Source organism: Chaetodon trifascialis, chromosome 16, assembly GCF_039877785.1.
Source record: "Chaetodon trifascialis isolate fChaTrf1 chromosome 16, fChaTrf1.hap1, whole genome shotgun sequence".
Classification (NCBI taxonomy): Eukaryota; Metazoa; Chordata; class Actinopteri; order Chaetodontiformes; family Chaetodontidae; genus Chaetodon; species Chaetodon trifascialis.
Genome location: NC_092071.1, coordinates 19,325,150 through 19,351,653, shown reverse-complemented (window position 1 = coordinate 19,351,653; position 26,504 = coordinate 19,325,150). Strand labels below are relative to the sequence as shown.

Below are 26,504 nucleotides of genomic sequence, written 5' to 3'. Positions count from 1 at the left end.
AACCTAAACACAAAACAGCTCCAAAAGCAACAATAATGCAACCAATGCTGATACAAATATTCATTATTGCAGTGAGAGCACAGGAATACTAAAAAGATAAAACTTTTGTTTACTAACAAAATTGGTACAAAATCGAGGATACAAACACTTCCATATACACAATTCTATTCATCTCTGTGAAACTTCAGAAAGCTGTTATCACAAGAAATTAAGAGCACTATTATCAATACAGAATTTCTCCAAAGAATTTAACATCACAATGCTGCACACGCTGCTCATTTCGTAGAAAACATTCCCATAGTTTGTGTGGAGCACTCTTTGCCTGAAACATCTCCCAAATAGTAGCAATCATAATAATTTCTGGCAAAGTTCTAATCCATCAAGCCAAAGCAGAAGTATATACTTGGACAAGAAAACAATTGTGAAACAACTGGAATACAATCAAAACACAATCTTCAATAAGAACTCTTTAGGAAGCAGGAACGCTCGCTCACCATTTGTTGAATAAAAGATTTGCTTTGTCATGCCTCCCTCTTCTTGACTTAATCACCTTGTAAAGCCTGAGTCAGAAGTCAACTGAAATTCTATTGTGCTTTCATGTAAAACAGTATTGACAAAATATTTCTCAGCTTGCATAAGGCCATCAAAGCACTGTAAAGCTTGGTTAATTACTCTACCAAATGTGTTCAACTGCAAAAATCTATTAATATATGAGTATTTACATAACACTGGTGTTCCACTGGGGTGTCAGACTTGAGTCATTCAGAAATTAGAATTTCATATTCTAACTTTCAAGTTTGTTACTTGAGTGTAACCATAAACTGCATCACTGTGCTGCTGTGTGCTTTGCTTGCTATAAATATTTCAGATTGATGTCTAGCAGTGGATACTTGAATGATGTTGTCTAATATTTAGGATGTTATCAAATCAACTAACTGACAGTTTCCCCATTTTTTCTTCCAAGCTGGTCTGAAAACCTTACAAATGTTTTTTCAGCAACATGTTGAAATGTTATAATCATTTACCCGTGAAGCACATAAAAATGATTCACCAGGCGAGTGATTAGGAAGATAAATTATAATTACTGAATGGAAACAATAAATGTAATACATGCGATTAATCAAGGCTGCATACTGAAATGCATTGCTGAAAACAGCAGGTATCTGAGGTGTGTTTGATGTACAGTGTGTGATATAACATTATTATTATTACACTGAAGGTCTTATTCAGTCTGCCCATTAAACAAAATGACACAAAGGCCTCAAGAAACTCAAATATGACAGAACAAATGCACAAGAATGCGAAGCATAAAGAAAAAACCTCCCCTGAAACTTATTGGCCTATTTCTCCGTTCTACTTCTGCATCCTAAAATCTCAGTTAGTGAAAGGATCCAAGCAAACACTTTGTACTTTGTCCCCCTATAACAGAATCAAACTGTTGAGCAAAGTGCATATTGAATACATTGTTGAGGCCACCAATATTATCTTAAGGGTTGTCAGTCACATCAAGAGATAGATCTGATACAAAAGCAAAGCACTATTCTTTAATTCAACTGCAGCCTCCCGAAAATTTAAAGCACTTCTTCCACACTCTGAGAAAACAACGTATATAGCTGTACCAGTCAAAAGTGGTACATGTGAAGTGATGAGGGGTGCGACTCTGTGCCTTGTGTTCTCAAAACACCTTGATAGATAATTACATGTAGACAACTAAGAGGTTTAATATAGATAAATGCTTATAGCTTGTTTCGAAAGGAAAATAAACCATTTATCATCATCTCACAGAGGAACCTAGCACTTGATTGCACATTCATGTTTACACCTCTAATGAACATGGCCACTTTAATATAGGACATTGGAGGCAAGCAAATAAGCTATACATTCAAAGTCTTCCTTCTGTAGGCTGAGGTGTGTTTATTCTAATATTACGTATCGTCTCTCAAGAGAAATGCACAACTATAACTCGTCGGATGCTTACATGTGGCTGTGACTCTGCTCGTGGCTCCAGAGACTAAAGGCCGTCTTGAAGGTCCTGTGACAGAGTTTACACATGTACTGCCTCTTAAATGTCAGGGCAGAGAGAGACGGTGCATGGTAAAAGAGTGTGTCTGATTCCTGAGGGCCACCTGGATTCTCAGTGCTGTTTGACCTTGACAGAGGACTGTGGCTGCTGAGTTGCCGTTCTAGTTCAGGCCTCTTCGTCTTGCCTACTGATGAGCTACAGGGCTCTGGGCTGCTGGACTCCTCAGCCATTACTGCAGCAACAGGCGTCGTCTGGGTGGATTTGAGCACGGAGGCCTGTGGGCAGGGACGCTCTGAGTTTTGAGGGGTGGTGGGAGGGGAGGGAGACAGAGGTGAGGGCTGTCTCTCGATCTCTTTGGCTCCGGGTTCGTTAGCAGTCGACATGTGCGACTGGAAGTGGCTCCAAAGGCGGAAGTTGGTCCTGAAGGCTTTGTTGCAGATGTGACAGATGAATGGTTTGATGTGGCATAGCAGCTCCTGGTGTCGTTCCAGGTCTTTGCGAGAGCTGAAAAGATTCCCGCATTTCTCGCATGGCCACACACCGGGTTCCTCCGGCCCAGTTTTGGTAGTCTCTGCTTTTTCCCTCTCGCTCACAGCCTCCTCTAAAGGCTCCTCCTTCACTACCAGCTTGCCATGGTGGCCCATGCTCAGGTCCTCAGGCACATAGGATGAGGAGTCTTCTGAATCGTACATGGGTGGACCTGAGGAGTCACTGTAACTCATGTTCTCTCTTGAGCTCCCAGTTGCTAGAGGTGCATCGCTGTAATGCTCCTCTCTGAGCATTTCAGACTCCTCTTCATTGTTCTCTTGTTGCTTCAGGTGTATCTGGTCTTTAACAGTCATCATGTTTTGGTTGTGGACCTCCACCTGGTGGCGCCATATGCTGAAGGAGGACTTGAAGGTCCGCATGCATTCCAGGCACGTCAGTTTCTTGTACTTACAATGTGACTCGTGGTCCTTCTTGACCGTTGGACTTGAGAAGCGGAGTCCACAGTAGGGGCAAACAGTTGCATGTCGACAGCCCCTCTCATGGTCTCCCTGTTCAAAGAGTGAAGACAGCTTCATATTACAAAGTCTACAGGAGTAACCACCAGCGTCCGTGTCCTTCTGTTGAATGATCTCATCCTGTTCCTGGTAGAGGATGCTCTCGTTCCCTGTCTCCTGGTCAGCTTTTTCAGCAGGATGTGTCCTTAAATGCTGCCTGTACTGAGACTGGAACACAAATACTTTCCCACAGTAAGGACATATGAAGCTGGGCCTTGATCTCTTTTTGGTGAGTGCAGGAGACTGCAAACCCTGCTTATTCCTCTTTAACTTCCAAAGCAGGGCTTTCTTTATTTCCCTCTCTCGCACAATATCTATCAACTTCTTTTGAAATTTCTCATCCAGTACAGAGGAACTGGAGGATGAGGCTGGATTTTGTACTACACCATGCTGAGTTTGGCAGTGAGTCCACACTTTGAAGTTGGTATGGAAGCGCTTGTGGCAGATGTCGCAAGCATACGGCTTTTCAGGATTGTGATACATATTTACATGACGATGTAGTCCAGCACTGGACCTGAAAACCTTTAAACAGTTCCAGCATTTGAAAATCTTGTTCTGAGGTGGCTCTCCACTGATCTCATTTGCACTCTGAGGTACTGTTTTTGACATGTTCTCGTCAAGTGAGAGGGTATATTCTTTAAATATTTTGCTCTTCTTGAAAGGGTACCTTCTGTTGTCTGGCCTGTCCTTTCTTTTCCCAAAAGAATTAAAGTCTGGCCTGGGACCTTGGTCATAATTTGCTTGCAAGTCTTTAAGATTGACTGGCAATGTATCTCCAACTGTGATTCGAATAATGTCCATGGGGTCAGCGAGTGGACTGCTGGGCTCAGCTTTCACCCTGACCTCTCTTTCTACCTGAGTTTCTTCATCATACCTGCTGGGGTACTTTGACCTGAGAACCAGGGGAGATGTTCTTTTTGAATTGCCATTGTGAGCGGATGTTTCTGGCCCAGATGCTAATGATGCCATTTTGACGACTGATTGTTCACGATTTTGCAGCTCCTTCAGCTCCAGCGTTGGTGAGAAGACTGGAACGGGGCTGTCCATAGATAAAGATCTTCGGAGCAGGCTTTTTATGAGTGGCCCGCTCCTGTCAATGGTCTGGCTTGGCTCACTGGCCTGACCCTGAAAGGGCACTTTGGTGTCATAGTGGGGCTCCTGCTCCTCATTCTCCTCTTTAGTGTGCCTAATGTGCTGCGTTTCAGCATCACTGAAAGACACTGACGATGTCAGCTGGGGTCGAACAGATGTGATGTGTGGTGAATTCCCTTTCAATATGGAGGTGTATGGATAGGTGGACTTCCTGTCTGCAGCTTCACTCTGTTCAGATGATTTCCTGCTGATGGATTCAGAGTTTCTGACAGATTCAGAGGAGTTGTGCTCTGATGGAGGCTGAGCTGACTCTCGGGTAGAGTGCGGAGATGATGATCTCTGTGATGTTTTTCTTGGGTTACTTGAGCGAGAGGGATGGGCTGTGTCATTCTGCATCCGACACACAATGACGCTCCTTGTCTGGACATCATTCTCATCTCCTTCTGAAAATGAAAGCCTTTTTCTAGACACACAGTAGGACGCATGTGGCCTTGTTGACACAATATTGGTGAGGAAAGGGATTCCAAGGCTGTAGCCCAGCTCTTGAATGGCTGCAAGGCTGCCTTTGTCGACAAAAAGTGAGGAGGAGTAAATGTAATTCAGAACTATCTCGAAGGCGTCAGGCTCACAGAAGTCCAGGTTTACAACTTTCAGTGACTCTGCATCCATCCTTGTGAACAGGGACTGGAAATACTCACTACTGGCAGCCAGAATACTCTTATGGGCCTGGTACCTCTGGTCTGCCACAACCAGAACAACATCACACATCTGGCCCCGCAGGCGCTGCTCATTCAGAACCCCTAACACCGACAGGGCATGGGAGGGGTTGCTGTAATGCACAAGGCTCTCCATGGCTGAAAGACAAGACAATTCCATGTTAGTGCAGGAATGTAAACACAAAAGGGTTGTAAACACAAAAGGTGGTCATTAAGTAGAGAAATGAGCATGAACACACGAACATGACACTTGCACACATACAATAGTAGCCAGCTGGAGCTTAGGTATCTGCCCTATTGCCCTCTCATGTATGCCTGTGTCTGTTGGTCTTGTCATGCCACGACGTCAGAGATACTCTGTGACTTTCCATTATATGATGTAGCCTTTTTTATGGTTAATTCAGCCAAACAAGACTTGTGTCAATTATGCTAACAAGTAAAATAGGAAGTATTAAATTGGTTGATTGGTTAACTATGACATCAAACAAATATCAGCATCTAAAATGAAATAAATACACTACTATTGCTTCTAAACAGCAAATAAAATTCCAGCACCACAATTGAGTATTTCGATTCTACTGCATTTTGCATGTTCTGACAATTTATGGGAAGTCTTGTAACAAATTTAACAACTGAAAGACAGATCACTCTTCTAATAAAACAGCACTGCCAATTTATTTTAAGAATTCTTGAAAAAGATACATGTTTAAATTTTTCAAGAATTAAGGCGAGAAGAAAATTATTCTTTAACATATAACTTGACATTTTATCTACAACTTCATAATTTACAAGATATCAGCTGCCACCTGATGGCAAGTAGAAGCAACTAGGAGCCTTTACACCTAGTTTCACTCATATTTCATTTTTTAGGATTACTTCAGTTTAGATATTATTTGGCAGTTTTATCTAAGCCTCTTGTTTAATAATACATAATGCTGTATGTGCAAACAATTGTTCAAAGGCATATTAATGACACTAATGATAATACAATTACTGTGGTTTACAGGTGCAATGTTTAGTCAATTAATCGATTAGTCAATATTCACAATAACATGGTGCACACTAATAGAGAAGGACACAGCAGGTTTATGGGCATTACATCATGTTAACAGCCAGGTATTAGGTATGAAAATGCAGCTGTTAAGTCACCCTCAGTGACACAGACTAATGCAGGAAGTTTCAACAGTTTGCCTTTAAAATAAAGGCTTTTCACCACAGAACATTTGCCCTGGGCAGAGGTGGGCCACCTCAACTGAATTTAGGACCACAGACACCATAAAAATGTTTAATATGCTAATGAAGCATTAACCTTCAAAGAAAAAAGCAGAGATGGCATCTCATGCAGTAAATGCCACATATTTGTCAGCAGGTATTCCTTTCAGCCTTAACAACCTCTACCGACAAGTTAGGGCAGTCTGTATGTAGGCTGAGAAGCAACTCAGCAACAAAAAAAAAAAGTCTGCAAAAGCTCCACTCACACATGAAGCTCATTGCTGTGAGCTGTAATAACTACAGGTAACTCATACGAAAATATCAACATCTTTATGCACTCCTTACTTGACTCACCTGCATTATGGTGATAAAATAGATTTTACCATAGAAACTTAATCTGAAACACTTCAAGTGGCAGGGACAAGAGCAGGATTTTGAAAAGTGAGAGAGGACTGTTCCCCCATCCCCAGTGGAAATTACACCCTTGGAGGCACAGCTAGCTAGACTTTTTGCAGTCTAATACACCAGCCTTGCAATAAATGGTACATTTATAATGTTTCAATTCCAGTAATAAGTCACTAATTGATTTAATTTGTTTAGATAGTTCCATTATGTGCACACATATACATCACCGTGTGGCACACAGCATTTGTTGTGCAAAAAACAAAGTATTCTATGGCAATATGTGAAAGGCCTTTTTAGTTGCACTGAAGCTACCTTCCGAAATACAAGAGCTACAGCATCATCAAGTGATCTTATTTCTCTGTTTTTCCAATCTCAGGTTTCTCAGAAATAACGCAAGTTACTTCGTGAGGCGTTTATTTTGAAAATTGTGACCGGAAGGCACGTTACTTATGTTGACGTAATTGACACTTGCTTTCATAGGTTCATGGCTAGAAGCTTCATTCATTCATCAAAAACTAAGACCCGCACGGTTGCCTCTCAATCAGAACTTGCGGTCCACGTTGAGAGACCGGCGGGGAACCGGTCGTGTCTGTTTTCTATCAGGAAGTCGAGTGAGGCTTTCAGCATTAGATCATCCATGAGACGTGGCTCAATACCTCATGACTGACAACTTCTCAAACCCAAACGCCGCTTTCAGTTTGGTTATTAGTCACGCGTTTCTCTTTTGTGGGTAAAAACGAGGCTACAGCCGTTTTTAACCAATTTAACGACACACCGTTTCTATCAAATCAAGAGGGGAAAAGTTGAGCGCGTTTCGGTGGATTCCAGCACGGTAATCCCGGAATGAAAACACAGTCGGTGCAGACGGAGAAGCTGTTGGAGTGTGGGGGAGTGAATTGTACCCGCTGCCTCCGGTGGAAGTGCTGTGTTGTTTTGTTTAGTTTTTTTTTTCTAAAACGGTTCAGCCCGGCCTGACACGGCGCGGTTTGCAGGCTGAAAACAGGTTGTCGCACGTCGGGTTTTACAGCAGCACAGTCCCCCTTTCGAGTTACGTCAGGGAGGAAGGAGCGGAACGGAAAGGAAAAAGCTTCTCCTTAACATCATTCTGCCAACTGTGTTTCAGCCTCCCTGCTCGTGTTTCTACCGTCAAGTTTGGTTGTCTGTCTACACTTACCCTGCCCGTCGTCAATATGGCCTTTCCTCCTCACAGCCGGGACTTTATTCAGTGTTGTGAGCTTTCTGCGCGCTGGTCGTGATTCCATCCATCTTGAATTTGACGTCATCCCACACCAGGGATGAGGTCATCGCAAAGAACGCTCGTCACGTGCACTGCGCTGTGATAGGCTGGAAAGGAGCAGGAGGCGGGGCCAGTGGAAGACTCGACACTGAGGCTAATTTAAAGAGATAGGTCATATTTTTCGTTTTAGCTGTTAATGTTTATGTTGCACTGGTTTTTAATTTAGTCAAAGGTTGCTAACTGAAGTTACACTCTATCTTGTAATTGAGTGTGTACTTGAACAGTCTTCTTTAATTATTCGTCATCAGTTTAAGTATAGTGTGTTTGTAGTTCTATTTAGCTTGATGTAAATTGCATGTTACAGTAAACTGGCCAAAGGTGGAGACTTTGGTGATTCATTTTACCTAATTGAATTTATTAAATTTTAATTTTAATTTGAAAAAAGATTTTCACTGAGCGTTTACATTTCAAAAAGCCACCTGTTGATTTTAGGAAATAAAAAAAAAAAAAAAAGTTTTAGTTTTTCAAACTTATATCATATATTTAACTACAGCTTGTCTGGTAGGCTTGAACAGTGATGTGCAGATATAATATGCATGTAACTGCATGCCCCCCCAACCCCAGTGAAACTAATTAAGTCCCTGACTGAATGGAAGTCACTATAGCGTAGCAGTAGGCTTGTGTCATTACTGGCTTCCAGTGGGGATTCATTGCTGTGTTTATTGGACCTCCTCCTGAAAGGTCTTGTCAGCCACTGGGAAGTCTCGTAACTCAGGTGTGGCACTGGTGGTGAAAAGACTATATTTATATCAAAAGCACGAAATATGGCATAAAACCATGTCTTATTGAGCTGCTGATTTTTTTTCAGCAGTTTAACTGTATTTAATGTGTAGTGACCTTAGTTGACTGCGCCTGTAGCCTTGCACCTCCCTGCAGCCATACACTGCAAGCAGTCATTATCACATAATGACATAGGGAAGTTTAATCAGGCACATTTTTACACCTCATTGCTATAAAAGGAGGAGCACCATTACACTAATCACTACATTTACTAAGAATGAAAGATACACAGGGACTGATTTAAAAGAACTCAGAGAAGCAGCAGACGCTTCTTTCATCAAACACTGATGTATATCCACATTCATACAGTCAAAGTGATGACATAATCTCGATGTGGACTTTTTTTTAGACCATATCTTTGACAGCCAAAGCATCCCACTGGTTCTTCACGTAATGAGAATGAAGATGCGGGAAAATGGCAGTCAAGTTCTCACTCCTCCTTACTTGACACTAATGGCTGACACAGCCTGTTAATGCCAGCAGCATAGCTAGCACTGCCATGGTTACCTGTGTGGAAACCAAGTCATTAGAGACGTTGACTCCTCCCATCCCACATCTCTCTCCCTGGTGTCATAAACATGTTTACTGACCCTGACTCTGCCAGAGAATAAATGAGTAAAAGGACTTTATTTTTGAAAAATGAAAATGAGGCCTCATCTTCCTTTGTGAAGATCATGTGAACCGGAGGCATTTCTCTCTGTAACATACTGACTCACTAGCTTGTCACGCTGCCATACTTTACCGCAATGCAAGATATCAGCTTGTCTAAATATTATAATATTTGTACAAAAATGAATGTTATTTGTAACTCCAAATATTCACATAAATGTGCTGCCGGCTACCTTGCTTTTGTGGTCTGTTAGCGACTGATGGTGCATCGAGGGGAGGAGGAACACAGAGCCACAGAGGATTTGGTCTTTGAGCACACCCTGAACAGTCAGCATCATCTCAAAGAGAAACATGCACATACAATGTGATCGTTAAATGTGTGGTTGAGACTGTGTTCTGTGAAAAATGAGTTGGATGCTCTCCATCTGGGTGGCCGCAGCCCTGCTGGCTCTCTGTAGGGGAGAAAACACTGTGCATGAAGGTAGGCCTCTACGCAGATGACAGATTAACATGAAAGTGATGCATTGCCACAGCAGAATATGACATTTTAGGAGGATTTACACTTCTGCTTTGTCTGCTTTCATTTGTTTTTAACAGATGATAGAGCGTCAGGAAGAATTGTTAATGACTAATTAAAAATCTGATGTCATGTAGCCAAGGAAATTTAACCAACACTGAAATTTATAAGATGTATTCTATTCCAGGAAATAGCCTGTCTGTATCTGGCTACCATCTATGCATTCGCAATGAGACAAGGATTGTGACTTTCCTGGCAATGCATATGGTGCCCTATCCTGTGAAACAGCCTTGTGGTGACTGGCTGCTCTGGAAGACATGTACAGTCACACGTTACAGGAATACCCACCAGATTGAATACAAGACAGTGATGGAGCAGGTGACCAGGTGCTGCGATGGCTACGTTCAAGTCGGTCGTTACTGTGCTCTGCGTGAGTACTGCACATCAATCTTCCATTAATGGGAAGGGAAATTCTAGGAGAGCGTAACTCGTTCTGTTCGTTGACAGATCTCAAGTGTCGTCGTAAGAGTGTTTATGAAATTTGATGATAAAGCATCACTTGCTCAAGTCATCGGTATGACCTTTCAGTGTGTGGTACTGTGTGCAAGACACCAGATGGAAGCACAGAAACCGCAGAGCTACAAATATCTCACTGCTAATATATGGCCTGTAACATGTTATTTCCTTTGAACAAAGCTGTAAACAGGAGTGGGGAGTTCACTGCCAGGCCAGGATCCTGTCCAACTGCAGATGGATTGCATCCCGGATCTGAGGACTGCGAGTGGGATATGGACTGCCCAGGCTGGCAAAAATGCTGCCAGAGATCGGATCGCTCTCTCTGCAGTGATCCTGCAAGTTAGTATACATCTTGATTTTTTTTTTTTTTTTTTTTTTTTTTTTTTTAAATTTGTTATCAAAGTATGTAATGGTTTCTTGAGTGAGGTCACGTGTTCTTATTAAAGCGTCTTTTCACTCAAACTTGTAAAAATACTCTTTCTCACTGGTTTCCAGCCCTCAGTACAGTACAGTATAACAGAGGTGAAGGAAATGTTGTTTGCCATGTTCAAAGTCAGAAATGAGTGACCTGACTCAGTAATGTCAGATACACAGTGATATCTATCAAACATTTGCTAATGTTAGCTAACAACAACAACAAAAAGGAATAAAAAATCATAAGCTCACACAAGAATAAGTAAGGCTGCTGCAGCTAAACACTTGAGTGTGTTGAATTAAGCAAGGGTACATTTTATTACTCATGAATCCAAGTTTTTATCTATAAAATGAGAGACGTGATATTGATTTCTTTTTTTAACATGGTCTCACCTTATAGCAGGTCAAGTCTCTTTAAAAATGTCCCAGTTATTTGGGATAACCTCGACCTCGCTGTGTACAATTTTCATTGGAACAACTTTCTACTGAAGAAATGGAAGAAATGGTTTATTAACTGCAAAGTAACCTCACTGCTGCTTTACTGATTTTTCTACATGTCATTTTTCATCCTTTTCATTCAAAACCAAGTGAAATAAATCCAAACAATTCTGCATGCTCAGGACTGTATGGACATTATTATGAGGGTAGAGGGAGGAAAAATAAAGTCGAGGGTTGGGCCATCTGTATTTTCTTTTGCTGCAGAGAGGGATGTCTCTTATTTTTAGAAGAGGCAGCTATGGTGTTTTACAATTTCTCACCCCAGATTTATTTTTTATTTTTGCCTTCCCTTAAGCTGCACAGAACTGCATGGTTCATTTAAGCCTTGTTTCCACTGCACGATTTTTGGTTTTTGCATTGGAAAAATTTCTCAGTTGAGGTTTGAGAACTCAAGTCACTGAAAAAACGAGTGGCTGGAATATTTGCTTGCACTGTTCTCTACTTAATTTTGTAATTAATAACATTTAAAACTCTTAATGCATCTTAAACTTTAGAACCACAAGGCTCATATAGCTTAACCACCACAATCATTTTCATACAGTCCCCTTGATCCCATGAGCTGTTCGTTAAAAAATGTGGGTTTTCTTTGTGATTTGTGTGAACTGAACATTTTAACTGAAATTTCAGGCACAGCAAATTACTCGACTGGAGGACACCGTTTTAATGCAACAGTGACAGTGAAGACAGATTACGAGCAAATGATGTCCAAGGACAGAGGACATCTGAATCACACAAGACTGATACAAGCAATGGTAATACTGCTGCGAACACTAATACTGCTCCCACTACAGCTATGAAGACCTCTGCTGCATATATGACTATGCTGATAAAACCTCTAGCCAGCCATCAATACTTGCTCTGTTCATCAGAAAAAGTAAATGATTAAAACATAGAAGAAAAAATAAGGTATCCACTTGTGGGTTTCAGAGTTATTTAAGATTTTCCTTCCTTCCTTCATTTGTTTCATACTGGTTATTTTTTGTGTCTCTACCACTAATAGGTGACTGGAGCTCTGCAGCAGTTTGATGTTTCAGTTTACTTCCTCAGCTCATGGCCCGTGCATCCCTACAGAACCGCCACCTCACTGCTGATTGACTGCAGCTCTGCTCTTTCACTGTACAATGTCACATCAAAGCTGCATCTCCTCCTCAAACACATACAGGAGGTGTCATCTGTAACCGTGGAAGGTGAGGAGACGCGGTTGTTGTGTACAGCAGCACTCATCTCTTAGTGACGTTTTTTTTTTTTTTTTGTTCAAGAAATGACATTCTTGTAGAGTTTTGAGAATGATTCATGTTGCAGAGAACACAGTGTTCAGGAAAAAATGACTCAGCTGCACCACAGTTTCCTTCTCCCACCACTTCTATTTGAGTGACAGTCATCTGTGGGATGTTTCCTGCAACAGCGGAAAATAACACCAGAGCGAGTGCATAACACACACACACACACACACACACACACACACACACACACACACACACACACACACACACACACACACACACACACACACACGCACGCACACACACATGCACACATGCACACCCCCCCCACCCCCACGGATACACAGATATTAATCATGAATCAGTCATACTTGTTTCATGTGCACTAAACACACAGTAAAAAGCTCACCATCACACACATGCATGCACGCACACAAAACACACATCTTGCCTTCAAAATGTTCTTTTACACATAATTCTTTCCCTTCTCTACATTTTTAGCCAGTGTTATAATATACTTCAGTTATTTTCACCCACCTCTGAGTTGCTTAAGCTTTAAATTAAAGGAAAACAACTGAGTCAAGTCCAACCTGTACTTTTCATTTTCAGCACTCTGAATGTTTTTCCTTAAACATGATGTTTTTGGGTTGTCTTTTTTTTTTTTCAGAAAAGTATTTGTTATTTCCAATTTTCACATTACACCTTGTAATTACTGCTCCTCATGCAAAAAGTTTTAATTCCAGTGCAATTTCTTCATATGTCTGTGTTTCTAACTGCAGATATAGATGAGTGTGCACAGCCTGCTGTCCATCAGTGTTCCCCTCAGGCAGACTGTAAAAACACAGTGGGCTCCCACCATTGTACCTGCCGCCAAGGATACATTGATGTTGACCCCGACAACCCTGGAGCCAATTGTACAGGTGAGGTTGTGTGTGTGTGTGTTTGTGTGTGTGTGTTTACATCTATCTATCTATCTATCTATCTATCTATCTATCTATCTATCTATCTATCTATCTATCTATCTATCTATCTATCTATCTATCTATCTATCTATCTATCTATCTATCTATCTATCTATCTATGGATTGAACAGTACACAATAATAACAATAATATAGATATTATTTTCTTTATATCATGTGGCAAATAATTATGATTTAATTGCTTATCATGCTGTCCATAATAATGTCAGTATACAAAAACCATGTAAACTGACTCATTGTAAAGCACTAACCCAATAATCACCTATTATTTTTATTATTATTATTTTCCTGAACAACATCTGATACCTTTTTTAAGAAATATTCTTATTATGTTAGGCTAGGTAAAAATGTTTGAAAAAATAAATAAATAAATGTGTGATGTGTATATTCTTTAACAATTATTGATATAAATAAATAAATACATGAATGTCACAGGTTTATGAACAATGTAAGAATTCATCAAGAATGAAGTGAGGCTACATGTTTTTGTTTTTTTTTTATAATTCAGTAATCATCCAAACTAACAAATATGTCAAGAAATGTTTCATCAAACCAAAAACACTCTGGTAGGGCACAAATGATGAATGGCACAAACAAACAAGCACCCTCAAATGCACAATGGGGGGAGCAAGATGTGCCAAAGTAGTTCCTCTCGCTGCTTGAGCCAGGAAATTGTGGTTAGCTTTAACGTGACAGCATTCTGTCATCACTGCAAGGCTCTCCTGCAGGCTGCATGCCTCTTGATTTCACATATTTTTAGACACAGAGATGCTAAAACCCCACTCGTTTTACATAACTGAGATGTTAGCCAGTTTCGACGAGCAAGCTGTATCCTCATCTGAGTGTCTAATTCATACACAGGAGATCTGTGATGATAGAGCCACTTGGTAAACAAATAGCATAGCTGGCTGGACCCACAGAACTCTTATGATATATTATTTCTTTGCATCAGAGGCTTTGACTTCAGCATTAGCTTTTATTCTTTCTTCCAGCTGACATCAGGGTTTCGGCCACCACAGAACCCCCTCTTACCTACCTTCCACCCAAAAGCACAACCTTCACCCCAGCTTCCAACACCACACAGGACCCTCTGCGCACCAACACCACGGGTCTCTTCGACTCCATTGAGACCAGCACGACTGCATCTCTGACTAATACAAGCTCTGTCCCTTATAATACATCACATGCTCTGCAGTGGACCAGTTCTGCACCTTCTACCAGCATGAGCTCAACTGTAGAGTCACCTCTGCCAACAGCCACGTGTGGTAAGAATTGGTTTATTTCTGTCTCAAGGCTGCTTAAAATCCCTTTATCTCTATTTATAAGTTAACTTGCACATGTTTATCAGAAGAAGTATTCGATTGTATCAAAAGGATTTGATTTTAATGGTGCTGATGAGTGTGGTGAAAGTCAGAACTTTGCATGTTTTGATCAAATTCATCCTCAAGCTGATTCGGATATATTTACAGCAAATGTTTGACATCTTGGGAAATATGGTTTGCTGAGAGTTAAATGAGAAGGTTGATATTGCTCTCATATCTGTAAGGTAAATATGAAGCCACCACCATTAGCCGGTGCGCTTAGCTCAGCACAACGCCTGGAAACATCTAGCTCTGATGTGTATAAAACAACATTTTGGGATTTTATGGGAGGCAGGGGGTACTGTGTGATGTGTCAGGCTATTTCTCAACCAGGTGCAGTAACTTCCTTGAGCCTCAGTCCTGTTCAGCACGGGCTCATCCACTGCATGGGTTAATTAGGAGTTAGAGGAGGAAGGTTCCATTGGCAAGCTCAGGGAGGCAGCTGTGGGCTACACTTTAACAGAGATGGTGAAGTTAACCAAGCTTGCATTTGCCAAACCACGTTCTTGGACAAGCGACACATTTGTGTTTTGTTGGAAAAGTTTTTTCAAGCAATATTATTTATTTTTCTTTCAAGAGAAAAGACTTCAAGATGAAGGCTGGCTGTGTCCCTGTTTCCAGTCATCATGCTATGCTAAGCTAACTGGCTGCAAGCTGTAATCTTACAAAATGCAACCATTTGTAAATGAACAGCGTTTACTGACAATAGTTTTAAAACGTGTTCCCGAGCACTTGTATTAATATCCTTTAAACAATCGTGTTCACAAAGTGGAACATGATTCTTGTTTGTGTACGACTGAACCTTGAATGAAGCTATGAAATAAGACATTAAATATATTGTCTTTGATTAGCAAAGGATTAGCAGGTTATCACATTTTACACAGTGTCCCAACCTTTTTTGGAATCGGGATTGTATGATTTACCATAAAGACATGGGAGTGCTGTCAATGTTTTCATGGAACTAAGAAAGCAAATTACGATGCTTACAATGAGTGAATGATAACCCTGCCCCCTGTGCCCCCCCTACCTTTCCCTCCCTCGCTACCCATCACCACCTTCCAGCTCCTCCCAGCATCACCAGTTTATGGTCGGCTAATGTCACTGGAACCTCCTTCTGTGTCTACTGGTCCAGCCAGTTTCAGATGAGCCAGACTTACCGGTTTGTTGTTAGCAACTGGTCAGAGGTCATTCATTCTCTGGAAACCAATGAGACCATGATGGAGGTGGGGGGACTGAAGCCTGGCATGCTCTACAATGTTACTGTCACACCTCTGGCCTGTGGAAGCCAAGGAATCAGCCTTCGTATGTTAGTCAGGACTGGTAAGACCTGTGCACAGAAAGAACGCTGACTGTTCCAGTGACCTTGACTTTTTTACCATATAGAGTAGACACTACTGAAAAGCTGTGTGGTGGGAGTTCATAACGTACAGTAAATTGTTAATTTTACACATAATGAACTGCAATATGATGTACAATTTCCATTTTGATGATGTAATAACAGTATTAGAAATTAATGTTGTGTTGTTGCTATTGCTTCAATGCTAATATCAGCATTTAAAACTTAAATGTATTAATTAATCTAAATTGACAAAATAGCACAGGAGATGGGACTGACTTCCTCCCAGATTACTGACAATGAGATGCAAGCACTGAACCCTCCCCCAAGGAGTAATAAGTAAAGTGAGAAAATTGTCCTTAATGTGTGATGAAGAAAACATTAAATTTTGAACCAATGGGCATGGGACATGGGCTGATAAGAGGACTGCCATTTAATGGTGAAAAATGAGTTCAGTGTACTGAGTAAGGCTTGTCTTTGTAGATGCTCAGACTCTGGATGCCACAGCAAGACTCACCAACATCCTGTTCACTGCTGATCTGCAGAACACCAGCAGCCAGGCCTACAAAGCCCTCACTGAGAGTATTACACAGGAGGTACGAGTGCTACGACAAATATCCAGTGACAGAATCTGGTTTTTAAGGAGAACTCCTCACATTGTAAACATGACCAAATTCACTCATCCATCATTATTCTGACTGTGGGGCTGTTTCCTTTGTGCCCTACAGATCACACTGTCTCTGTCTCCAGAGATGAAGGCAATGGTGGATTCAGGTCAGGTGAGACTTGAAATCAGAGGCTTCTCTCCGGGGAGTGTGATGGTCAACTTCACCATCATCTTCATCCCCAGTCAAAGCCAAGACATCAGTAATGTGTCTACAGCTCTGCTGCACTCCCTGATGAACAGCACTAAATACACTGTGGATAGAAACAACACAAGAGTAATTGGTATGTCTTATTCTAATCTCTCTTCTAACACTGTCATCTATGAAACCAGGGCCGGTCGGTATAAAACTCTTATGAAGTGCTTGAAAGAATAGTCTTCAATGCTAAAAGTATCTTTCAGCAAATCTTAGTTTAGTTTTACACATCAGGATTAGTTTACATTAGTTACTCAAGGCTAGTTCTATTAGCTTGTGAAAGCAGATGAATATTGTCTGTGGCTCTGGAAAGAGCTTCCTCAAGCCTGAGGAAAAAAAAACAAAAAACCCTGATGACATCATCAGGGTTATCCCATTTTGGGACTTTGAGACTTCAAAATCTCATCAAAAGACCTTTCTTACAAACTGGTGCAGGTGGAACATGAAAGATGTAGGCATTTACCAGGCAAGGACGGTATGTAAAATGATGCTGTCAAGTTGCATCGTGGGAATTGTAGTTTGCAGCATGTTTAGATGCTGACCTATACCAGGGTCTACAGACAAGCTTTGTCAGCCTCTGCCCCCTCAGATTTAACTATTGTTTAATATGACTCTTGTGATTCCCCAGCTTTGTGGTTGTGCAACACAAAATTGCTGCAGTATGCTGTTCAGTGCTCAGCACAATGGCACAGAAGTGTTGTTTAAATGAGGACTACAAATGTTTTTGTTGGTCTTTTTATCATTCGCTATTCCACCATGAATTTTTTAAAGGACAAGTTAAAGCCTGATTTACTGAACTTTTTTTTTTTGTAGATTTTAATGAATGTGCTTCAGGGGAAAATGACTGTTCCCAGTGGGCTACATGTACAAACTCCTGGGCCTCCTACACATGTACTTGCATGGATGGATTTACAGACACTAACCATGAAAGACCTGGGCGAGCCTGTCAAGGTACAGACTTATAGTGTGGAAAAGATTAATTTTACACAGATCGTGTACACTAAATAATAACAGAATATCTTTCCGTTTTGTAACCACAATGTTTTGTCTTCTGCAGCAATCACTACCTTGGAGACAATGACTCCACTGACACCCACAGTATTTCCTACAGTTAGCGCTACCCCTTTCTCTCAAAAAATACCCACAACCAGTGATCCAGATTTAATCACTGTAACCACCACTCCAGGGACAACCACAGTCATTATGACAACAAGTGAAATGGTTTCCACTACAGTCCCATCTACCTCACTGGTTTCTGCCACAGCCATGCAAACAGCTCTCCCAGTTGTAACAACTACTCAAGCTACCACTGCTTCTACCACTGCAACCACCACCCCTGCATCCACAACAAGCAGCACTGCTCCTACCGCCACTGCTACTATCCTGACAACCACCACTACAGCCCCAACAAACACCACTACAGCCCTAGCAAACACCACTACAGCCACAGCAAACACCACTACAGCCCCAACAACCTCTATTACCACCTCAACAACCACTGCTACAGCCCCAGCAAACACCACTACAGCCCCAACAACCTCTATTACCACCTCAACAACCACTGCTACAGCCCCAGCAAACACCACTACAGCCCCAACAACCTCTATTACCACCTCAACAACCGCTGCTACAGCCCCAGCAAACACCACTACAGCCCCAACAACCACTATTACCACCTCAACAACCGCTGCTACAGCCCCAGCAAACACCACTATAGCCCCAACAACCTCTATTACCACCCCAACAACCACCATTACCGCAGCAACAACCACCACTACTGCATTGACATCCATGACTTCCACCCCTGCAATTGTCGTTACCAGCCCCACTACCACTCTTACAACCAACACTACTGCTCTGACAACTGCCACCAAAGCCTCTGTGCCAGGGGCCATCTCAGTCCAGTGCAGGGTTGGTGCCATCACTGTGACAATTGTCAGAGATTTTCTTCTGAGCTCCAAGATCCGGGAGAGCACCCTATATCTGGGCTTGCCGGAATGTGGCGTCAACGGAGGCAATGCCACCCATGCCGAGCTCACTGTGGCCTGGAATGAGTGTGCCACTGGGCTTGTGCATGTGAGTTTTTTTCTCTTATGAAAAACTTTTTTTTAGAAACTTTTATATTTTCCTTTGTTCTTGTGTGTTTCATAGACTCTTTGTTTGCCAGTATTATGTCTCTAAAACAGAAGTGCATCAATTCTGAAAATAACCCAAACTGGTATTTTAGAATGAAACCCACTACATGGCATCTACAACCCTGTTCAATACCATGGATCAGTACACCACATCCAATGGAACAGTGGAGGCACCCAGAATACGTCTGGAGGTTCCCATCATGTGTGCCTACACGAAGAGCATGCTCATCTCTGCTGACTTTGGATCCATGGGGTATGCTTCACTTGTTGCCATGATTACTCAGCATACTTACTTTACAAAATAGCCCCAGATCAGCTGAGGCAGTTTGATCTGCATCCGAAGAAAGCAGATACACAGATATAGAACTGTCACTTCTAAATCATATAATGAGCAACTGTACAGATTAAAAAAACAAATTAATTTGTGAGCTTTAGAGCTGCTCCCTGACAGACTGATTTTAATCATTGTACAGTGTGTTGCTGTTGTGTTTATGGCTGTATATATTTTTTTCTCACTCATCTCCAGGTATGACATGATCAAAGATGTCATAATGGGCTCAGGGTCATTCCAGGTGACAGTGCAGCTGATGAACGGTACAATGCCTCTACCCCACAACTACAGCTTGTCCCCTGCGGAGGCTGTGGTGGTGGATGTCAGCCTCAACACTTCCTCAGAGCAGATTAAAGTAGTTCTCAACAAATGCTGGGCCACCCCCACCCCAAGCCCCGTCGACACCAACAGCCATGTCTTCCTGCAGAACAGGTCTGCTTCTACCTACAGCACTAGCACCATTTCTATTACTATGAGTATTTCAGTTAGCTACTATAACTACTACATTTACTCATTCTCTAACTTAAGTAACAGCGATTACCAATTATTTTACTAATGCTACCACTACTTCAGAGTATCTCAACCTTGGAGAGTCCACAGGAATCACTTAATATGATCTCAAGATCATGAATAAATAATTTTGTAATAGAATAACAAAGTTGTGATAACAGATTTATCATCTTGAAAAAAACACAAGGTATTTTTCTGAAAAGAGGAAGTGATGATGTTGTTATTGTGAAAAATGTCTCTGTTATCAGTAAAGTTATTAATACCACGGCCGTTCTCGGCTTCTGTAAGTTCTAAGTACAGGCACATAATTTTTCCCATGTAATCAATGTGGTCATATGAAAAAAATAAATAAATAAATAAAATATATATATATATATATATATATATATATATATAAATGTTAGCTCAGTGCAGTCAGTAACTCAATGTCAGTGGCTGATTTCAAAAAGAGGGTATCATTGATTCAAGTTACAGTAGTGTGAAATGAAAATTCTGAAGCAGACGATTAATATTGTCATTTAAGAGTCAGTTTAGACACGATATGCAAACATATTGGACGCAGACAAAGACTAAAAAAAGAAATGTCTCACTTCCTTGTTTCTGTCTCCATAGCTGCCCCGAGAACACATACACCAAAGTGCTGATGAACGGCAACTCCAGCACATCTCGTGTGTCCGTGCAGATATTCTCCTTTGTCAACCTGAATGTGATCTACTTGCACTGCCAGGTCCAGATCTGTGCACAGATTGGATCAGACACCTGCGTGCCTGTGAGTCCATCCTATTCAGTCAGATACAACCTTGCAGCATATACAGAGTGGATGAACGTAAAACAGCTAGACCCTGGTCTGACTGAAGCATCTAGTTGTTGAAACGTTGTAGAAGAGATTTTCTCCTTTGTCATGTTTACACGTGTTTTCTTGCAGGACTGTCTACAAAGAACAGCTCGGTCTTCAAACACAATTGGAACAGGTTTTGGTTCTTCTGGGCCTCTTCTGAGGTCAGATGAAGGTGAGTACTTTTACACGGAACAACAATATCCACTATAGCATTTCACTCATCTGTGCTATGGAGCTATTAGAAAGGAAGCATTTTTCAGCTGCATGCCTCTGCTGTGCTTAACTTTGAGTCAAAAATGGGATTTAATTCTCGCTGAACAATGACACTTCAGCTTCTTATCTGATACCAGTTTTAAAAGTAGAGACTTCACTACCCATTATAAGCCTGAGTGTCTCTTCATGTTAGAATTTGAATAGTCCATCTAGATTTAGAGTTATGACAGCAGCAGAGTTTTAGTAGCTTGATGGAAAAACTCTGATGTTGATCAAATATATTTGCAGTATCTTCAACTATTCATTTTCATGATAGGCTCATGAGTGGAATTGAAAATTTCAGCTTTTTGCAAGTGTGCTAAGCGAAACAGTTTGCCATAAGTGCCAGTTCTTAGTTAAAAATTCAGAATTTTTTTAGATAATCTCCTCACAATTTTTAAAGTAGTGACTTAAACAAGACTGTTTTATTTTTTTATTTTCAGATAAATCCTCTTGTTTAAGTTTGTATTCTTGCTCATTTTTAATTCTGTAACCTGACACATATATTTGCAGATGACTTGGAGGAGGAATATAACACTCTTTATATCGTTGGACTCTCCTGCCTCGGAATTGGCCTGTTGCTCTTCTTCCTCATTGGTTTTGTTTGCCTTTTCTACTACCAGAGGAATCGCATTGGACATTACAACTTCAGCGTCAAACCCAAGCAAGAGAACTTCACCTACCTGGTCTTTAACACCTAGGGGTGCAGCGGCACCCACAGCCAGAGTCACAGAATCTGAAAAGCTAAACATTCATGCAGAAGCAGAAAATTTTGACAGGCTATTACAGTACAGCTGCCACTGGGAGGCACTGTTGCACCATTAACATATTAGCTCTCATCAAACATAGCAAATGTTTGCACATTAAACGATGAATGAAGTACAGATTATATTTATAGTTCATCTGCCCCTTTGACATTTCTATTTATGACACATGTGTATAAAGCATAGTAGAATTTATATTCACTATATATGTCTTATTAGATTTAAGATATTAAATTGATAGAGCAGTCGCACACTGGAATGTCAAATATAAAGACTATGAATGTTAAATGTTTGTCTTAAAAGTTTTAAGCTGCGTTTTGTCTTTAGTTGAGACAAAAACTGTTCACAAAGCGTGAGACATGTTAATACTGGTGAGAAAATGCACACACTAAATTCAGAATATTGAAAATGCCCACTGAGTATGCATAATATTTCACTACATGGTTCACATACAAATTTGTCACAAGTTTGCACTAAACTAGCTTGTATTGCTTTGTATAAAAGACTGTGTTCACCTCGACAAATATGCTTTAAATATACAAGCTGCTATACTGGTCAAGCACAATTATCCTTGTATCTTTTGCTGCTATTTTTTGACAATTGCACTTTTTGTGTTTGTCGTGTTTGTTACACATATTGAAATATGCACTCTGTTCTCACATACAAACCCATACGTACAAACCCTCTGTGCTGTAAGTGGTGTGACAATAAACAGGTCCTGTATGAATTCAGACACTTGGGGGTGCTGCTGACACAGTTCTTCAACCTTTAAAAACACGGGCAAGATGGCTTCCTGCAAGCATAGGGACAACATGTTTACACTGGTACAGAGGACAACAAAAGGAGATGATATAGAGAAGGGTGTCACATTTTTCATCTTTTTTGGATTGGCCTGGGTTGGGGCATGCTCCTCCTTTAATCAGCTCAGGGGTTAAGAAAAAGATCCTGAGTACAGTGGCCTTTCTCAGGCAGCTGAAGAGGGGGATCTTTCCTCCACACTTCCTATAATCCCACATTGTTGACTACAGGGTCATAAATGCAGCTCCTGGATTGATGGTGAGGGGCTGAATACTAAACAGGAGAGGCTTTCTCTTTGAGAGGAGGTCCCTGGAGACCTGTGGTGAAGGAGGGCTTACTACCATCTGGAGGGCTGCAAACGCTCCGCCTCGTAATTAACCCATTCAGCCTCACCGTCTGAGACCTGGCAACCCGTCTCTATGGCAACAGCCCAGTGCAGGAATAGAGGGAGTGATGGATGGATAGAGGGAGGGAAAACACCAGCGATCAAAGGGGAGCGAAAGAGCGGGGAATCATGAAATTAGATGAAACGTGCCTTTATTATTGATTCAAAACAGTTACTGGATTCGTCCACATATCTGGGTTACAGCTTCAAGTTTCCTCTTCCTCTGAGTAATGTTTTGTAGTTAATCTACTTTGGATTGCACTGGATTGTAAAAACAGCAATGTGCAGGAGTTTGATAATTCACTCACACACACACACACACACACACACACACACACACACACACACACACACACACACACACAGAGTCCACAAGTAGTAACAATCCCCATTGTTAAATGCACAAAACAAGTGTCTAGGGAGAGATTCCTAAATTCATAAATCAGGCATTAGGGGAGGCGGGGAGGGGGGTGGAGGGTTGGGGGCTTGCACTGGAGGAGAAAAGAGTTTTTCCACTCTGTACGTCTGTATTCCGGAAAGCGGCAGAGTTGCATCCCTCCTAATGGCTGCAACATGATCTGTGTCTCCAGTCCTTCCTCTTCCCTCCCCCTCGTCCTCACATCCGTCTCTCTCTGTTCATCCAGGTCAGGTCGGCTCTGAGACAGTCATTCATCATGCTTTATTCCTCCTCTATGTGTGTGTGTGTGTGTGTGTGTGTGTGTGTGTGTAGGTTATACAGGGATCTCCATAGGCTTCACTCACACAGGTCATTACTAATTAAACACCTTTATTGTGTTTTTACAGAGCAGCAGATGGATTGCGGTCATCAAACATGAGGAATGTAACTGTGCTGTCTCAGGACTGTTCTTATATCAGCCACCTGCTGAGTGACTTTTGCTTGCCAATCAGTTTCATTTATGAATTTAACTGGTGGAATATAACTAAGTACATTTACTCTTGTTCAAATCTCCTGTACTGTCACACTTCTACTCCACTACAATTAAGAGAGAAATATACAAATATCCTAGTTATTTTAACAATATTTTTAGACAGTTATGAATTGTTACATAAGAATCAATTGTCAACTGTGTCCATTTTCCATAGAATTCTTTTTAATTCTCTTTACATGAACATTCCGATTAATTTACATTTCCTTCTCATTTACTTTTTGGAAATTACAATTATGGGTCCTCTAAAATAACTAACAACTACAACAATAACATGTCATTTACACTTAAATGCATCGGCATTAACAATTGAATAGTGGAACACTCATTGGGTCAGTTTACCTTATTGACTACTTTTACTTCTGATACTTAAAGTATATTTTGTTAATAATACTTGCATACTTGTACTTTTTTTTTTTTTACTTGCAGTGGAGTATTTTTACAGTGTGGTGTTGCTTTGTACTTGAGTAAAGAAAATGAAGACTTCCTCCAACGCTGATGTATTTGCTGTTGATGCAGGTAAAATATGAAGTTCTATATCTGAAGATTGCTTTCAGGTGCGATTGGTGATCTTCACTGGCTGCATCAGAAAACTGCATTAATAATGTCACAGAAGACCTTTCACTGATATTTGTCTTACTACCAACAAGTATAAGTGATGCAACACAACAGAATGATTGGTGATTCACACACAGTCCTCTTTGAATTTCAAATCATTTGTGAGTATTTCACCAAGAAGGCTGACATGCTGATGAAGACTGACAGATTGAGTGTTACTCGGGCACCAGTGCAAGATGTGATGAGACACCATATCTGAAGCAACGGGCCCAACTATGCTGCATGTGCACATTGTGTTATGTCTGTGTGCATGTGAGGGGGTGTAAGCATGTCGTATGTAGTATATTGTCATGTACAGTTTGCTGTGAAGCTAACAGCAGTAATGAAGGAAAGGCAGTCTAATGAGGAGCAATATGAACTGTGACAAGGAAACAGCTTGTCTTCAACAAAAACCTCAAACCTGCTGCCTGGTCTAGTTTCCTCTACTGTTTCTTAATCTCTCTTTCCTGTAAGCACTGGACCGTAAGACATAAATGAAATATGAGTAACTGCCTTATAGAGGCGCCCAAAAAGGTTGCCAAAAAACTCTTCCAAAAGTGCTGCTGTGCTTTTTAAGGAAAGTAGGTAATACATCGCTCTTTCCTTTTTGGTGCTGACTTGGACATCTGAGAGGAGTGCATAGTAACACGTTCAGTCCTCGTTTTTGTCCAGCAGCGATACATATGGCTGAACAAGCTGAGCTGTTTGACAGTCGAGCAGCTCTATTATTTCCTGGCTTGTTGGTTGCTGGATTAAACTTAAGAGGGCTGGGTATTGAATCTAAATATGTTTTTACTGAGGGAAATGTGAAGCACAGAATAAAAAAAACCTGTCAAATACTGAAAGCTGGTCAATTTTTGACCATTTTGACCTCATTAAAATTTCTTAAAATTCCATCTGAACAAGATGTCTCCTCCTGTGCTTCACAGAAAAGTCCACTCACTGGAGGTTTTCATGTCATGCTTGTGTAAGTTGTATACTGGACTGTGATTGAGATCCAAACTAGTTGTGATGTCACAAAATTCTGCTTGTAAGTTCAGGTGTTCATCTCAGATTTGAGGTGAGAACAGAGAAACTTTCCTCCGACATCATTCTGCACAGCGAAGCTTAAACGTCACAGTTAAGGAACAATAAGCAAAAACACACTGTTTGAATGGAGGGGAACATCCATCATCTTCTAATGCGGGGGGGGGCGGAGCCTATCTCGGCTGTCAACAGGTGGGAGGTGGGGTACACCCTGGACCGGTCGCCAGCCGATCACAGGGCACAAACACACAACCATTCAGAGAATGGAGAGAACCCACACATGCACGGGAAGAACATGCAAACTTCACAGAGAAAAGCCCGACCCGGGAATCGAACCGGTGACCTTCCTGTTGTGAGGCACGCACACTACCTGCTGCGCCACCGTGCAGCCCAGAGGGGAACATTAAGCAAAAAAAAAAAAAAAAAAGGCTTCTTGTGTTTAATGAAAAAGGCTTTTGTGAAAATTGAAATGGAAAAATGCCAAAAACTCAGGCATCCTAATAGTACTAATGTTGAAAATTGTCAAACGTTGGCAAACCCTATCAGTCTAAAAATCATTCAAGTGTCCATTTTCAGTGTTAGTATCCCACAGTTTTCCGCCCTGTGATGCACTTAAGCTTAATGGGCCAAGTGTAAGATTGCATCCAACCTAAGGAGCCCTGTGCTGATGCTACATCATCACTTCACACCATACAAAGCCCCTCTTTGAAAATGACTGACCACGCAACAAAAACTACAATACAGTATGACGATCTGTAAGTTATGCTTATTTATTTACACTAAAACCGATCAATGTACAATACAGTTTTTTGTAATTGTTGTATAAGCACTTTATGGTGTGATATTTCTACTGATATTGACATATTCTTTTAAAATAAATTGCATGAAACGAGAAAATGATATAGCACCTTTGCAATAATAATGCCATGGGTCAAACAGCTGTGACTTTAGAGGCAAGAGCTGTTTCAAACATGCGAGTTTCAAATATGTGGGCTTCCTCTTGGATAGCAGAAAGGGTTTTTTTTCTTTTGGGGGGG

The 26,504-nt window shown here is 41.1% G+C and overlaps 2 protein-coding genes across 2 annotated transcripts; one reads left to right on the top strand and one right to left on the bottom strand.

The window, feature by feature from the left end:
* Nucleotides 1-93: 93 nt before the first annotated feature.
* On the bottom strand, nt 94-7,766 carry zbtb21 (zinc finger and BTB domain containing 21). The gene is made up of 2 exons (XM_070982453.1): nt 7,666-7,766; nt 94-5,012 (listed from the first exon to the last, which is right to left on the bottom strand). Exons 1-2 carry the CDS (start codon nt 7,751-7,753, stop codon nt 1,975-1,977), a joined length of 3,126 nt encoding a protein of 1,041 aa, XP_070838554.1. The 5' UTR covers nt 7,754-7,766; the 3' UTR covers nt 94-1,974.
* Nucleotides 6,978-22,455, top strand: umodl1 (uromodulin-like 1). The gene is made up of 18 exons (XM_070982452.1): nt 6,978-7,899; nt 9,432-9,658; nt 9,882-10,124; nt 10,391-10,549; nt 11,750-11,874; nt 12,123-12,309; nt 13,125-13,265; nt 14,320-14,592; nt 15,751-16,008; nt 16,508-16,620; nt 16,753-16,972; nt 17,698-17,835; nt 17,942-18,960; nt 19,112-19,272; nt 19,546-19,782; nt 20,473-20,629; nt 20,786-20,870; nt 21,464-22,455. The coding sequence occupies exons 2-18, from the start codon at nt 9,583-9,585 to the stop codon at nt 21,649-21,651; spliced, it is 3,780 nt and encodes a 1,259-aa protein (XP_070838553.1). The 5' UTR covers nt 6,978-7,899; nt 9,432-9,582; the 3' UTR covers nt 21,652-22,455.
* Nucleotides 22,456-26,504: the final 4,049 nt, after the last annotated feature.